The 12,865-nt window shown below is 42.5% G+C and overlaps 2 protein-coding genes across 5 annotated transcripts in view; one reads left to right on the top strand and one right to left on the bottom strand.

Moving 5' to 3' along the window:
- TNFRSF17 (TNF receptor superfamily member 17) overlaps positions 1-3,011 on the bottom strand; it is a 49,212-nt gene extending 46,201 nt beyond the window's left edge. For both annotated transcript variants that reach the window (XM_050967783.1, XM_050967784.1), the window contains exons 1-2: positions 2,788-3,011; positions 1,819-1,872 (exon numbers count right to left, since the gene is read on the bottom strand). The gene's annotated coding sequence lies outside the window, so the exon portion shown is untranslated. The remainder of the gene's footprint in view (positions 1-1,818; positions 1,873-2,787) is intronic.
- Positions 3,012-3,302: 291 nt separating this feature from the next.
- Positions 3,303-12,865, top strand: part of GSPT1 (G1 to S phase transition 1) — a 46,158-nt gene continuing 36,595 nt past the window's right edge. For 2 of the 3 annotated variants that reach the window (XM_050967747.1, XM_050967746.1), the window contains exon 1: positions 3,305-3,712. In XM_050967747.1, coding sequence (XP_050823704.1) covers positions 3,406-3,712 — 307 coding nt within the window. In that variant the 5' untranslated portion in view covers positions 3,305-3,405. Of the gene's footprint in view, positions 3,713-12,865 lie in introns of all 3 variants that reach the window. The other variant, XM_050967748.1, reaches the window with a different exon arrangement.

Raw genomic sequence — 12,865 nt, 5'->3', positions numbered from 1 at the left:
TGTGTTAACTTGTGGCTTAATTCATTAAGTCTTGTTAAGCACTTTGAGATCCTTGGGCTCTGTAGAAATATGAAGTTTTAATACGCTCTATACTTTAGCAGTTTAAGAAAACAGAAAAACGTTAGAACCATAGAAAAAAATATGCTACACAACGCTGTATTACACAGACCACAGCTTTGATCTCACAGACCCCTCATATTCTTCATAACTTGCTAAGTGAAAAATTCCTCAAAAATTTATCCATCAAAATTTAAACCTTGACCAGAAAAAAAAACTCTTCCTTTTTAAACTGTCATCTTGATATCACCAGATTCCATATGCTCTCCTGCCATCATATTCTCCCTGCTGTTATGAACTTGTACCCACCCTAAGGGTATGTCTGTGCAGCAAGTAGATACCCACTGCTGGCCCATGCCAGCCAGCGAGGCTGTTTCATTGCTGTGTAGACTTCTGGGCTCTGGCTGGAGCCTGGGCTCTAGGACCCTGCAAGATGAGAGGGTCCCAGAGCTCAAGCTCCAGCCCAAGTCTGGAAGTCTACACAGCGATGAAACAGCCCTGTAAGCCTGAGTTGGCTGGCATAGGCCAGCAGCGGGTTTGTCTTTGCCCTGCAGGCATATCCTCAGTGGTTAATTCCCTTGACCAAATTATTAAATATTCATTGACATTTTGTGAATACATGGAATGGAATTTGCACGTATTTAAGTTACTCTATATAACCTCTCTCTCTTTCTAGATATATAGTGTATATTACTCCAGGGGTCAGCAACCTTTCAGAAGTGGTGTGCCAAGTCTTCATTTATTCACTCTAATTTAAGGTTTCGCGTGCCAGTAATACATTTTAACGTCTTTAGAAGGTCTCTTTCTAGAAGTCTATAATATATAACTAAACTATTGTTGTATGTAAAGAAAATAAGGTTTTTAAAATGTTTAAGAAGCTTCATTTAAAATTAAATTAAAATGCAGAGCCCTCCCCAGACTGGTGGCTGGGACCCGGGCGGCCTGAGTGCCACTGAAAATCAGCTCGTGTGCCGCCTTCGGCACACGTGCCATAGGTTGCCTACCCCTGTATTACTCTATGTAACCACTCACCACACAAAGGGCCAGCTTCCTTCAGGACACAGCCAGCTTCCCCCAGAAATGCCATAAAATTAACAATCTCCCTCAGAACACCATCCTTACCACCATGGATATCACCTCCCTGTACACCAATATTTGTCACAATGATGGCATTGCTGCCTATCTCAAATATCTATAGGACAGTGGACAATACTTCAGATATCCACCCCAGACATGACCAAACTCATCCGTTTCATCCTCAGCCATAACAATTTTACATTCAACAACAAGCACTTTGTCTAAACCGTGCGAACAGCTGTAGTTTAAAAACCTTTAAAAATATTTTGAGTTATTTTTATTTGCCTTCCAGGTTCTAAGCCTTTGATATACTTGGATCACTTTTTTTTTTCAGGTTTTTCTCTGCAGCCAAGAGCTAAGTTATGCTATCCTTTAAAAAAACAAAATTAAAAAGAGTCTCATGTAATCACTTGACTCCGGAGCTGGAGCTTTAAGAAAAAAACACCAAATATCATGAGACTAGCCATAAAAATCATCAGACTTGGCTTCACTGCCTTTGTCCTAACCTTTTTTCAGGAGTTCTGGGCCTCCACTAGTCCAACTTAAGTCAAAGGGAGACTTCCAATTAATTGGAGCCTGCAGATGTGAACTGGAAAAGGCTTGTGTTTAGGAGATGGAGGACCCACATCCCCAGGAACATCTATAGAATTGTGCATATGAGGTTACTTCATGTGACACACTCACCTGAACTTGGAAGGGGGATAATTGAGCGCCTCCAACTTGGTAGCTCTCTGAGGGCTTGTCTACATCACAAAGTTGCAGCGCTGGTGAGGGGGTTACAGCGCTGCAACTTAGGAGATGTACACATCTGCAGGGCATCACCAGCGCTGCAACTCCCTGTTTGCAGCGCTGGCCGTACTCCCGTTTTGTCTCGGGTGTAGAGGATCCAGCGCTGGTGATCCAGTGCTGGTAATCAAGTGTAGACACTTACCAGCGCTTTTCTTGACCTCCGTGGAATAAGCAGGTATGGCAGCATACCTGAGGAAGCCTCTCTGGTAATCAAGCAGGTCCCCTTCCCCGGTTTGCTCTCGCGTTCCCCGAACCCCCGAGCAAGCAGGTCTCCTTCCCTGCGGTTTGCAGGGGGGTTCGGGGAACGCGAGAGCAAACCACGGGGAAGCAGGTCTCCTTCCCCGGTTTGCTCTCGCGTTCCCCGAACCCCCGTGCAAGCAGGTCTCCTTCCCCGGTTTGCTCTCGCGTTCCCCGAACCCCTGTGCAAGCAGGTCTCCTTCCCTGCGGTTTGCAGGGGGGTTCGGGGAACGCGAGAGCAAACCGCGGGGAAGCAGGTCTCCTTCCCCGGTTTGCTCTCGCGTTCCCCGAACCCCCGTGCAAGCAGGTCTCCTTCCCTGCGGTTTGCAGGGGGGTTCGGGGAACGCGAGAGCAAACCGCGGGGAAGCAGGTCTCCTTCCCCGGTTTGCTCTCGCGTTCCCCGAACCCCCCGTGCAAGCAGGTCTCCTTCCCTGCGGTTTGCTCTCGCGTTCGCCGAACCCCCCTTGAAGCCGCCCAACAGCGCTGCAGTGTGGCCACATCTAACACCACTTGCAGCGCTGGTTGCTGTAAGTGTGGCCACTCTGCAGCTTTGGCCCTATACAGCTGTACTAATACAGCTGTAACAACCAGCGCTGCAAAATTGTAGATGTAGACATACCCTCAGACTATCACCACTGAAGACCACCAGCTGCCACCCACCTTTCCTACTTCTAGGTTAGTTATCGGAAGGGCTGTTGTTCTCCCTAGTCAAGGGGGGAGAACTACATTTCCCATCCCTCTATGCGGTGGCAAAAAAAGGTTGAACAAAGCAAATGAGCACGCAGTGCCTGCTGGGATTCGGTGTTCTCCTTCAGCATGGCTTCCCCGAACTACATTTCCCGTCTCTCTGTGGCGGGAGGGAGGGGAAAGAGGCGCAAAGCCGAGAGAATAGCGCGTAAAGGCCGCCGGGAAAAGTGACCCAGTAGGCCAAGAGAACTACATTTCCCGTCTCTCCCAGAAGGAAAGGCAAATATGTGCGCGCAAAGCCTAATGGGAATCGTAGTACCTACACCTCAGTACACTCATGTTATGGAACGGGAACCAGGGAAGAAATAACTACCAAGATGGCGACGAAAGATTCTGTCGGGAGGAGGCACGGGAACTCCGGCAGGTCACACTGCGCAGGGCGGTGGGGCACACGCGGAGTCGCTGGAGTGAGGGAGTGCTGAGTCGGTGCTGCCGCCGCCGCCGCCGCCTTCCCCCGTACGGCTTCGGAGCCGCAGAGGTTTGTGGGGCAGCCACAAAATGGAGGCGAACGGGAACGGCAGCGGGAGTAGCAGCGATTCGGCTCCCGACTGCTGGGACCAGGCGGACATCGAGCCGGGCAGCGGCGCCGACCCTGGGTCCGCCCCGCCGGCCGCAGAGGCCCAGGCCGAGCAGCAGGAGCTCCTCCTTGATGCGGCTTTCAGCCGCCAGCTCAACGTGAACGCCAAGCCCTTCGTGCCCAATGTCCACGCTGCCGAGTTCGTGCCGTCCTTCCTGAGAGGGGGGGCGGCGCCTGGACTACCGCCGCCCTCCCCCCCACCTGGCCTGCCGCCGCCCCCGCCCCACGGTAACCGCCGCCGGGGCCACGTTGCGGGGAAAAGGGGGGGCGTGCACCGGATGGGGGAATGCAGACGTAGCCCCGGGGGCGAAGAGGAAACAAGGGAACACGGGGGGAGGGCCTGGTGGTGAGTAGGGCCCTGGCACATTCAGGTATGAGGGGTTACGGCCCGGAGAATAGGGCTGGGGAAGGGGATATTGGGGGATAGCGTTGGAGGAGGTGGAAGCCGAAGCCTTGAGGAAAAGATTGATGTCGAGGCGTGGGAGTAACATTGACAGGAGGGAAGGGGAGCGCTGGGAGGCATCACTGGAAGTGGGATGTGAGGGTATTGCTAAGGGCCATACTGGGTATGAGGATAACATGTAGGGAGAGACTGGGGGCTAATATTCGTGGGGCCTGTGGGAGGGAAATGGACTGTGAGGCTGCTGAGGGGAAATGTAGGAGCAAGGGATTGGAGTCTGCAAGGAGAATTTGGGTTTGAAATCGGGAGGGGAGCTGTGAAAATGAACTTTGTAGAGAGAGAAGAGGACATCAGAGAGGCTGGTGGTACGTGGGGAACTTGAGCATAACCTTGGTGTGTGTGGAGAGGAAGAGGGGCTGAGGATCACATTGCAAAATCTAGCTAAAAGAGCCTTAGGACAGCATAGAAATACTTATTGTGACTCAGGATACAGCCACAGAGATGGGGGGTGGAGTTATAGTGGAGCAGGGCAGAAGGGCACTTTGTGGCACAGTTTAGCTACTGGAGCAATGTGCTGAGCAGGTTTAGGAAGGAGACAAAGGGTACAATTTAGGAATCTGAACAAGGGTGCGCAGTAAAGATATCCTTATTGTCAAGAAGCGGAGATGGAGAATGGGGTAATTCAGTTTTAATTAGTACCATGTTTCACATACTATCTATATCCCAAACTCTCTCTACATAACTCATTTTTTTTTTTTTTTTTTTTTTTTACTTTTCATCCTTAAGGGTCAGAAAGTGCCTTAGATCAATATACTTTTGAGAGATGGGAGTGGATTGGGGGGGGGGGGGGAAGGGAAACTGAGTGTAGAAAAGGGAGATAAGGCACAGATCTGGGTGGTAGTAGACATGACATGGCTGGGAGATTGGCCCTGTAGCTTCCACCAACAATTTCAGAGAGATCATTTATGCCTTTATGAAGAGGATCACTTTAAGCATTTAATAATCTTTCCAGTGTGACACTTTTTATAAGGTTGTTGGGGCGGAGGGCTGTCTAGCTGGCAGGGCTCTAGATTAATATCTTAAATTTCTATATTGCCTTTCATTTCAAAGGATTTCAGCGTATTTTGCAAACACCATATGCATGGTGTTCACTTTTTACATAGGTGAAATTAAACAACAGCTGCTTATTAATACCTGTTTCAAATTGAAGGCGTCTCCTTCCAAATGTCAAAAACTTGGTTTCATTTTCTGGCAGTTTGTCATTCATAAATTCTTATTCATAGATTACAAGGTTACTCTTGTGATTTAGGATTTTGAAACTTGTTTGAATATGTCATTTAAAACCTCACTATTGATTTTTTTTTGAAATCTTCCTTTATTCATATTAACACAATGTGAGAGAACCCTCTATTTCAGATATCAGGGTTGCAGTAATTCAGTCACCAATTTGTTATACAGTGTTTAATAAGCCATATCCAGCAAGAGATCATGAGTTATTAATTATTGCATACTGACTTAGTGTCTAAAGGAATATCATAGTCCCCTTAATATTTAACTTCCATATGATGATGATTGAAATCAGTAACAAAACTTTCACTTATTGGCTTGTAGAAAAGTGTTTAAAATATTCAATATTAAAAACTAATATTCTTCTCTTAAACAATTAAGTGTAAAGCTCTGTGGTCATTAAGTCTGACTTTGCATATTACATATCCTGATATTGTAAAATTCAGGATATGTATTATGTGGGCAGCTGACAATAGGCATGACCTTGTGCAATACCATTAAAAATATTATTTGGATAAGCTTTGGACAGACTGCTCAATTCCTGTTGAAAGAATCCATGCACTTTAATGTTCATAGGTAAATGTAAATTGTGAAGGTGCTGCCAATAGTTGAAGTGGTATCAGAATTTGTATTAAGAACCCTTGAAAAATATTTGAAGTTCACTCCAATATGAAACTTGGAATTAAAATTTAAAAATAATTAAAAAAATACTTTTACATCTTGTACATAATCCATCAGAATCTTTTAAATTTAAACATAATGAAAAAGTTTACTTTTAGATCCCCTCTGCTTCTGTAACTCGCATCATCTTCTCCTCAAGGGAGAACCATCAGACTTTTGTTCTGTACTGTGAACAAGGACTCCTGGTGGTGTTTGAAATACTGTTACCAATATTTGAATAATGGCATCTGCAGTAATTTATTTTTCCCCAGTTCTTTTATGAGGCTGGCAGTTCCTTGGTAGGAGTAGGCTGGATAATACTTTCCCTCATTTCCTTTACTGTATGTTGCCCCTTTTCTGCCTTCTCACCACTGTTGAGGCCTGGGGACTCAGCTTCCATATTTCCAGATAGACAAGCGGAGACTTAACTGAGAGCCAATCAATATGGCTTCCTTGGTGTGATCAACACTTAAAATTTAAATTGACCTAGCTATGTTGCTCAGAGGTGTGAAAAATTTACACCACTCAGGCCTGGGCTACAGTCATGGGCAGGTTCGAACTAAGATACGCAACTTCCGCTACACTATTCATGTAGCTGAAGTCGAAGTATCTTAGTTCGACTTACCTGGCCGTCCTCATGGCAGCGAGTCGACTGCCACCATTCGCCCTTGATTCCCCTTACTTCTCCTCCCGAGGTGGAATACGGGTGTCGATTCGTGGATCGATTTATCGCATCCAGACGAGACGCAATAAATCGATCCCGGATACATTGAATGCTACCCGCCAATCCGGCGGGTAGTGTAGACGTACCCTCAGTGCTGTAGTTAAGTTGACCTACCCCCCCATGTGGATATGGCTAGGTTGGGGAAGTGGATTGCCTACATTGATGGAAAAACTAATTCTGTCTGTGTAGGAATTATTTGTACTATGGTGCTAAAGCGACATAGCTGCAACTGTGCAGCCATAGAGGCATAGTATAGACATGGCCTTAGTCTTTCGAAGTGGACAGTCTTCACTCCTTTCTTTCCAGCTGCTGAACACGCTGCCTATGTAGCAATACTATCTTTGGCTGATTTGAAATTTCTGGCTTGTATAATAGTCATACCTTCTAGATGTTTCAAAGGTTTAAACTGGTACATTACTAAATATTTACTTGGGTTTTCATAATATTAAGCCGTTGTCTATTAAAAGCACTTTTGTCTATCTTGGAGCAACCTTCTTCCATCAAGAGGCTTTTGCAATTCCAAACAATATCTTCATTGCTGTGACCCTTTGAGACTGGGAGTACCTAGTCACGTTAAGTAGTTGATGACCAAGATATTGGTGGAACCAAGATGGTTCTTTTGTGTGGTTCTGTTTTACCCCATTAAGTTGCTGCCTCCTGCTTATATGAACATCTGTGACTCTTCTGGCCAGGAAGTGGAGTTTGCCCTGGAAATCAGTCAGTATAGCTCATGATTAGCAAATAGTGCTAAATAGGTTGTTTGAGCAACACTGTCTGACTTTTCCCATTTCCTCAGGCACTTACGTGTTCTGCAGCAGTCAGCCCCTGCCAGCTCGTAGAACATCTTGATTCACATTTGTTATATGTATTATTTATTATTTGCATTTCAGTAAAATGTTAAAGCCGTAGTGGTGGGCCAGGACCCCATTGTGCTGGGCACAGTGCAAACACAAAATAAAAAGATGAAGCCTGCTGCACAGAGCTTACAATCTAAGTGTAGTGATCTGGAGGAGTATTAATGATTATTGTGCCAGGCTTCTTTTAAAGAGAAAGTGTTAGATGTCAATTAAAAAGAGTTAAGTGGCCTAAAATTCTAGGTTCCTGTAAAACTCCTTCATAAAGCCACAACATATTCAATCTCTTCAGGAGGGGAGTCCGACTCAAAAGGATGGTGCAGGTCAGGAACAAGGTACATTAGTAGAACTGAAATGAGAAAATTGCACTAGCATTGGTTTCTTTCATAAATACTAAATTTACTTCTTATTTTTAAAATGTATTTAATAGACTAGAATGGTAGTTTTTGATTAAATAGCCATTTGAGTGTTTAATCATCTTTTACCGAAGATATTTAGGAAAGCCAATTCTAAAAAGTTTCTTTTCTTTTTTTAAATCCAGGAAAAACTCTGGTTTTAGTTTCAGAGTGGTATCCGTGTTAGTCTGTATCAGCAAGAACAATGAGGGGTACTTGTGGCACATCTGGTTTTAGTGCCATACTTGCACTGTTATGCTGTTTTATACATGGTTTTCTGCTGTTTGCACCTGAGTCCACTGAGGAGAGTGTCTCCCTATAATTTTTATTTCCTCGCTTTCCTTTGTTACTTTTAATGTGACTAGAATTTTTGTTCAGCTTAATTTGGTTGTCATAAATACAATTACATGCCTGACTTTGGAAGCAAAATCACCTTCAGATTATACATAAAATGGCATTTTACTTGGTTTCTTTGGCCAAACTGTCATTTTTCTCCTTTAAGAATTTTTCCAAATGCAGTATCTAGCTTTAAGAAGTCTTGGTTTTGTCAAGTTCAACTAATAGTTTGACTAAGGTACAAGAAGGTTGACCTACCTAAAGTCATACTTCATGAGACTTCACCTGGAATTTTAACTGAGAACCTTTCTCCGTTTTCATCTATAATTGAATGCCATCCTACACTATCTTCCACTAAGTGTTTAAGTATATTATAGACAAGATATGCTTTTGAGAGAACTTATTTTATGCAGCCATCTCTAAAGTATTAAGCCAAACTAAATTAATTTGAGCTGAAAGTAAATCTTAAAACTACAGTTGATCATGTGTGGGCCTCAGAACAGTTCTGTCCACAGTAATCACTATTTCTATAGCATGTATTTAATTCTCATCACGCTTTATTGCTTTTCCTAAATACGTATAAAAGAGATGTTCTGGGCTCATGCGTTGTTCCTTACTTTTGTATCTATTTGAGATGTTTATGCTTTAAGGAGTGAGGAAGCAGTTAAAAGAAAATGCTTTATCTAGGGCAGTGGTTTTCAACCTGGGTCCGCAAACTATGTCTAAGATATCCAAAGGGGTCCATTTGAAATTTTTTAGGGGTCCGCGAACTAAAAAACGTTGAAAACCACTGATCTAGGATGAGTTCCTTAAGGTTACAACTCTTGTTTGGCAATCTTATCAGATAAATGGGTATGGAAACAAAAGACGTGTATTTTGAAACTAAAGAACAGAAGTGAGTTAAGACTCTTGTTTTCAGTAATTTTTATTATAGTACTCTCTAAAACTTAGTCAGTGTAGTCATGTTTTTTATTGTGCGTATTGTATTTTGTGACTCACTTTAAAATGGCTTTTAAAGATTGCTGTGGTTGTGGTATGTAGAATTTAGAAGAATTTTACATACAAAGGTGATGAGAACAAAAACTGGAGGGTGAAAGTTGTAGAGCAAGTCAAAATGTTGAGTTACTTTTAATGGCACTAACATTTCTTTCAATGTCTTTTGTTTGCTTCTAGCAAATTTCTTAATGTGTTTAGCAAGGACTCAACAAATAGGTTAAACAGAACTGTTTTGCAGACAACAGTTGAAAACTTTCAAAGGTCTAACACCCTTTAGGTGGCTTTGTTCTCTACATACCCAATGGGAATGTGGGAAAATGACCAAGAACGGGTCATATTTTCTCCCATCAGTTATATGCTTTGTGCAAAGGCTGCACAGAGACCATAAAAGGAGGGTGTGGGGGGATAAGAAATGAGTATGACTCAGGCAAATAGACAGGAGACAGACAAAAGTGTGGTAGTTGTACCAGTAGTCTTGTGACAACAACTTTAGGACCAAAATCCGTCTCTTGCTCCCTGGGGCAGAAGGAAATAGGAGTACTGTGGAATTGGTCTCATTTATTGGATGAAGTGAAAAATTCATTGATTCCCTTCCCCCATCTATTGAAGAGGAAGTTTGGGGCTATTTATTAAACCACATCAAGCCCTTCTGAGCTAAAGGAAGGGTTACTATCATGCAGGGCATTTAAAGTGGCAAATGGAAATAAAATGAAGGGAAAGAATAGGAATTCCAGAACCACCTCATAAAAGAAAGGAGAAGTTCAAAAGAGGTGGAGCATGAAATATAGTCAAGAACAAAATTGACTTTGTAACTAAAATAATTAGAAGATTAACAGTCACTGAGCAGTTTTCAGCTAGATTTATTTCTTGTATCCCAGTTCAGCTGACTCTGCTAGCAGTTGTATTCCTACATTTTAGCCACTCTTTCTCTTCTTTTTCATTTTTCTTCCCAGTCTCCACAAGCTGTCTCTTCTGGACAAAGAAATTTAACTTCCTTTTATTTTAAATATCAATCCAAAGCAGCTTTCTGCTGTTTCTGTAGAGCAGTAAACTGTACAGTGAAACTTACCTTGCTAGTACTTTAAACTGCTAATGCTATCAACTTGCTGACTTACGCTTATCGTTCTCAACAAAAACAAAATAAGTTGGTACTTCAGAAAGTGGAGCGCAACTTGTTTTTAGAGCCCTACCTGTCTTCTCCATTCAGTATTCCAAGGTCTTGGGGCTATTGTACAACAGAAATATATAGAAGCACAAAATACAATATAAATAATAAGCAACAGATCTGTGTCAGCTATGGTAGAATAATGTGGATTATATAGGCCATAAGGTGCATTCTCAAAGGTATTTGGGACACTAGAATAGCACTTTAAAAGGATGCATGATCCATTTTGTTGTAATGCAGTTTTATACAGGCTCAATCTGAGTGCAGTTACTCTTTGCCAGAGTCAGAGCTCCCTCTAGAAACTGAGCTTTTACCTAATGCAAACAGTATACTGCAATACGCTATATCTTTTCTGATTTTCCACCCTTAACGATCCTGTGTCTGTTGTTGGAATGATCAAGTGGTGATAAAGCTGAACAATGTTCCAGATCTCTAACATCTAGGAAGACTGTACGGTTTGTTTAGCTATTGCTGCCACGTTCCACAGTCACAGTATTACCAATATGTTTAATGCCTGCTGTAATGTGCTTTGAGAATGGGTGGAATGTGAAAGATGATACATAATACCAAATTCTGTTATGTTAAACTATGTGTAACTGCAGAATTCTGCAGTGTTTTATGTGATCTTCTGTAACACTTGGTGTGAATTAAGATTGACATTCTGATAAAATTGGATTTCCTGGTAAGCTGATGACACCTTGATTGTAAAGACTTTTACCAGAACGACTTCCACAAATAATGAAGAGCTAGATTTTCAAGCAGAATTTAGAAGTGTGGATAAAAATTTCATATTGTTCACTTAAGTATGCTGTGTATGATAGTAGATGCTACACATGATCTACTAAAGACTGCTTTAGTAAACTGTTGTAAAAAGTGTAAACCCATAATATGTTGTCTAGACACTTCATGTGGCTTGTGGAAAACTTAAGGAAGTCTGAGAAACTTTAGGTATTTGCTAGAGTATTGTCAGGGAAAACAGAAGAGCACAAGATACAGGAAATATCATTTAGGACGTTCCCCATTACCTCCTTTGCTTCAGTTAACCTTCAGAAGTGCTGTGTTGTTGTGACCTTCTCTCCAGCTGATGAAGTCTGGACTTCGTTACCTCGGCTGAATTAATCTGCCATGAACATATCTCCAAGTGGGTCAGCAGAGGCTTTCAACTTTTTTCCAACCCTAACCCCACATTGAGCCATCCAGACAGTCTGCCTCAGCTGGGCCTAGGAATTGTTTAGAGCTCATCAGAGGAGATGCCATTTTCCAGGGTGTTTTTGTAAAGCGTAACATTGACTTAGAAACGAGATGCTCTCTATTCCATTATTAATTCCTTGAGTTACTCAGTTACCTTTTTAGGTGTCTGTCTTAAAGGATTTTTGATCTTCAGTAGACCTCTTCATTTTTACACAGAGCACATAGTGAAAGTCTGTCAAAAAGTCTGTCAAATTTATCTCCTCGATCAGATATTGCTTTCCTATATGTTTGGCACCAACCTCCTAGTACCATAATCTTCCAGGGTAGGTAGAATGTTCATGTCTTAAAAAAAAAGAGTTGTTTTCAGAAAGGTGTTTACATCACAGTCAATATGCACAACCCCAATACTTTTTCCTTTCTAGGGTAGGTCATTTTTAGCTTCTTTTATTTCTAATTATATCTTCTACCATATTAAATTTTTCTGGTGTTCATGTTTTTTTTTATGCATTTGCAAATGTTTGTGTTAACCCTTTCCTGCTCTAGTGGAGCTATATACGTTAAAATCGTTGAGTTTTTTATTTCAAGACAGTTCCTCCAGTTTGTCTTCATCTTCTTAGTACTGAGGTGCCCAGAACCGTTTGTCTAGCTCAGGGGTTGGCAACCTTTCAGAAGTGGTGTGCCAAAGTGGTGTAATTTATTCACTCTAGTTTAGGGTTTCGCTTGCCAGGAATACATTTTAACGTTTTTAGAAGGTCTCTTTCTATGTCTATAATATATAACTAAACTATTGTTGTATGTAAAGTAAATAAGGCTTTTAAAATGTTTAAGAAGCTTAATTTAAAATTAAATTAAAATGCAGATCCCCCCAGACTAGTGGCCAGGACCCGGGCAGTGTGAGTGCCACTGAAAATCAGATTGCATGCTGCCTTCAGCATGCATGCTATAGGTTGCCTACCCCGGTCTAGCTGCAGTCATACTAGAATGTATATATCCACCGCGTAGCTCTGTGAAATACTTCTGTGGATGCAACTCAAGGTGACACTAGCTCTTTTGCTGTTGCCATATTATATGGTACTTTCATATCTAATTTGACTGATACTTCTGTGGCAAGGCATGCCCTTCGCTGCCTCAGCCTTTCTCCCTCAGACAGTGGGGGCCTGGAGTGAATCAGTCTTACTCCAGAGCTTTTTAATTCTTCGCTCTGATTTATTTTTTCAGTATTTACAAGGTGAGCCTCAGGGTAGACACAAGTAGCTCTCTTAAGCAAAACAAAAGAACAAACTCACAACACACAAAAGGAGATACTTTACCTTGCCCACTTTCCGGGTTTTTGCCTTATTATGCTGATTTCTGGTTGCCAGCCCTTCCCCAAA

This window comes from Gopherus flavomarginatus, chromosome 9 (genome assembly GCF_025201925.1).
Source record: "Gopherus flavomarginatus isolate rGopFla2 chromosome 9, rGopFla2.mat.asm, whole genome shotgun sequence".
NCBI classification, from domain to species: Eukaryota; Metazoa; Chordata; order Testudines; family Testudinidae; genus Gopherus; species Gopherus flavomarginatus.
Note: the sequence above shows the minus strand (reverse complement) of the source record. Positions and strands in the feature narration are given on the sequence as shown.